Raw genomic sequence first — 3,612 nt, 5'->3', positions numbered from 1 at the left:
GAGAGAGAGAGAGAGAGAGAGAGAGAGAGAGAAAGAGAGAGAGAGAGACTGCTGAATGAAGCAAATCACGTTGTGCATGTGCAGCTGTGACTTGAGAGCCAGTAGTTATTCAACCTTCATATCTTTTTAAAAAAAACATTTTATTTTTATTTTATGTGTATGTGTATATTGGCTGCATGTGTTTAAGTTGCACCCGTGTCATGCAATGCCAGAGGAGGTCAGAGAGGGCATCAGATCCCCTGGAGCCGAACTTACAGACTGTTGTTAGCTGGGCACATGGGTGTTGGGAATTGAACCCAGGTCTGCTGTAAGAGCAGCCAGTGCTCTTACCCTGTGAGCCTGTGTTTAAGTTGCACCCGTGTCATGCAATGCCAGAGGAGGTCAGAGAGGGCAACAGATCCCCTGGAGCCGAACTTACAGACTGTTGTTAGCTGGTACATGGGTGTTGGGAATTGAACCCAGGTCTGCTGTAAGAACAGCCAGTGCTCTTACCCTGTGAGCCATCTCTCCAGCCCCCTACCCTTCATATCTGTAGACAAACAAAACCAACCAGGAGGAGGGAGCCCAGTGGGTTATCCCAGCTGTCAGGGAAGGCTGTAGCCAGTGGACCAGCCCCCATCTAAGGTGCAGGAAATACTTCCAGAATTGAAGGGAGATGAGCTGGCTCCCAGTCTTAGACACCCCAGAGCCAGGCTGTTGACACAGTAATAATCAGGAGCCCTTACTAAAGGATCAGAGCTGGAGAAGCATAGCCACCTGAGGGCCCAAGGCGGGCAAGGTGCTAATACTGAGAAATCCATGGGGCCATGAGCTCAGCTGCTTTTGGTAGGCCCTGAATTCTCCACAGTACCATCCCTGACTGGCCATTCTGTTGCAGGATCTGGCCAGGGAGGTGTGATGGTGCATGTGTTTAATTCCTGTATTCAAGAGGCAGAGGCAGGAAGATTTTGGTGAATTCAAAGCCAGCTTGGACTACACAGCAAAACTCCATCTCAAAGTAAGAAAATAAAAGCATAGATCTGGCCTTGCTGTCCCCAAAATATAGTCAACTCTAAATTGTGTGGATGAGCTGTCCTGGTAGGTGTTTCTATCATGCCTTGAGCTCCACTTACCCTGATCTACAGGACTCCCAGCCCCATAATCCCACACATTCTTTGCTTGAACAGGATCTTATGTTTCCAGATTCACTTCACATTTTACCACTCCTTCTTGGAGTGTTTCCTGATCTTGTTATTCTACAAAGAGGGGGTAATTTTATTTACCAAAGGTCACACAGAGAAAAAGCTATGATTTTAATTCTGACTCAAGCTGGTTGCTAAGCAGTGTTGATGTTAACCCTCTCTGCAACCCTGCGCGTGTACCCACAAGCACCTGAGTGTTAGGGCAGGACCCACGCCCCAGCTGTCTACACCCTAGGGTCAGGCACATTTTCTAGTGACCGCCACATTGTGCTGAGGGAGCTAGATAAAGAACTAGCAGAGGCCTCCGTTACTTTTTTCTTGGGAGGAACATAAAGTAGAGGAGGGGCTGGAAGCAGGGAAATCTTGTGGGCCTGATCAACAACAGGAAATTAGTCCTGGAGGATGCTCTTCCCAGAGTGTGTGCCTTCTTAACTTAGTATCAGCTGGTCCTTGCCAGTGCTGCAGCATGAAACATTAGGGGCTGGGATGGTACAGATGAGAGATCCTGAGAACTTACAAAACCTGTTCCCAGATCACTTACAAATGAGTGGCACAAGCTGGAGGCTACACCCACCAGTTGACACTGTTCTCTGAGACTTTTGATGGTTCTCTCTCCACCAGTGCCTCAAAGCCAGGTTCTACCTTGTGGCTCCTTGCATCCAACCAGGTCAAGGGGGCTCCTGCTTCCTTTTGGAGAAACTGGGGCCTCAGAATAAGGGCCCTTCCCTGCGTCTCAAGCCTCTTCCCTGTCTGCAGTTGGGATGGGCAGACCACCACATTCTCTTCTTTGGCAGGGAAATGCTTCTGACTGTAAATCAGGACAGCCTAGCTTTGCCTTGCCCAGGACAGCATCTAGGCTCTTAGGAAATAATACCTGTTGTGAAACCCAGAAAGGAAAAGGCAGTTGGTGACCACACTCCCTTTTCCATCCCCTCCATAGCAGAATGAGTCGGCACTGAGAAACGCTCTCACATACCCGGTCCTGTGCCCTGTGCAAGGCAGGTTTGAGGCCGAGTGGGGCCCTGACCTAGGCATTGCCAGAGTGTCATGGGGACTGACGCAAATGGAGGGTCTCCATTCCCACTGTCCGGCTCCAGCAGGGAGCTGCCACCTACCTCGGTCACGATGGTGGACAGGTAGACGTCCCGGCTGTACTCCCAGCCATCCAGGCAGCTCTCCTGCTCCAGCTGCTCCAGGTCCACGTCCAGGCCTGGCTCCAGCCCCAGCGCCGAGAAGTTGGCGACGGCGGCCAGTCGGTAGCGGCGGCAGCTGTGGGGCACCTGGCGTCCGTCCTTCTCCACTAACGGGATACTGTGATTGCGCCACGCGCTGCTCAGGTTCACGGTGTCCGGAATCAGGCAACGGTGCTCCGGGGTCCCAGCCAGGAACACGACTGACATCCCGTTGAAGCCATTGGGGATGATGCTGGCGCTGAGCAGGAAGAACACGGTGCACTGGAAGGGGCCCCACTCGCCCAGGAAGGCGGTCACCTCCTCGTAGTCCCTCATGCTTCCCGACTTACAAATGAGTGGCACAAGCTGGAGGCTACACCCACCAGTTGACACTGTGCTCTGAGACTTTTGATGGTTCTCTCTCCACCAGTGCCTCAAAGCCAGGCTCTACCTTGTGGCTCCTTGCATCCAACCAGGTCAAGGGGGCTCCTGCTTCCTTTTGGAGAAACTGGGGCCTCAGAATAAGGGCCCTTCCCTGCGTCTCAAGCCTCTTCCCTGTCTGCAGTTGGGATGGGCAGACCACCATATTCTCTTCTTTGGCAGGGAAATGCTTCTGACTGTAAATCAGGACAGCCTAGCTTTGCCTTGCCCAGGACAGCATCTAGGCTCTTAGGAAATAATACCTGTTGTGAAACCCAGAAAGGAAAAGGCAGTTGGTGACCACACTCCCTTTTCCATCCCCTCCATAGCAGAATGAGTCGGCACTGAGAAACGCTCTCACATACCCGGTCCTGTGCCCTGTGCAAGGCAGGTTTGAGGCCGAGTGGGGCCCTGACCTAGGCATTGCCAGAGTGTCATGGGGACTGACGCAAATGGAGGGTCTCCATTCCCACTGTCCGGCTCCAGCAGGGAGCTGCCACCTACCTCGGTCACGATGGTGGACAGGTAGACGTCCCGGCTGTACTCCCAGCCATCCAGGCAGCTCTCCTGCTCCAGCTGCTCCAGGTCCACGTCCAGGCCTGGCTCCAGCCCCAGCGCGGAGAAGTTGGCGACAGAGGCCAGTCGGTAGCGGCGGCAGCTGTGGGGCACCTGGCGTCCGTCCTTCTCCACTAACGGGATACTGTGATTGCGCCACGCGCTGCTCAGGTTCACGGTGTCCGGAATCAGGCAACGGTGCTCCGGGGTCCCAGCCAGGAACACGACTGACATCCCGTTGAAGCCATTGGGGATGATGCTGGCGCTGAGCAGGAAGAACACGG

The 3,612-nt window shown here is 53.6% G+C and overlaps 1 protein-coding gene and 1 pseudogene across 4 annotated transcripts in view; both read right to left on the bottom strand.

The window, feature by feature from the left end:
* The window catches only part of LOC115067028 (solute carrier family 22 member 4), a 66,482-nt gene extending 63,791 nt beyond the window's left edge, over positions 1–2,691 (bottom strand). For 2 of the 4 annotated variants that reach the window (XM_029554191.1, XM_029554192.1), the window contains exon 1: positions 2,297–2,691. In XM_029554191.1, the coding sequence (XP_029410051.1) occupies positions 2,297–2,689 (393 nt within the window). In that variant the 5' untranslated portion in view covers positions 2,690–2,691. The remainder of the gene's footprint in view (positions 1–2,296) is intronic. The other 2 variants (XM_029554194.1, XM_029554193.1) reach the window with 2 other exon arrangements.
* A 439-nt stretch (positions 2,692–3,130) lies between these two features.
* The window catches only part of LOC115067025, a 1,172-nt pseudogene continuing 690 nt past the window's right edge, over positions 3,131–3,612 (bottom strand).

This window comes from Nannospalax galili, unplaced genomic scaffold (assembly GCF_000622305.1).
Source record: "Nannospalax galili isolate Female #2095 unplaced genomic scaffold, S.galili_v1.0 scaffold424, whole genome shotgun sequence".
In the NCBI taxonomy this organism is placed as follows: domain Eukaryota; kingdom Metazoa; phylum Chordata; class Mammalia; order Rodentia; family Spalacidae; genus Nannospalax; species Nannospalax galili.
The sequence above is the reverse complement of the archived record's forward strand: the minus strand, read 5'-3'. Positions and strand labels throughout refer to the sequence as shown.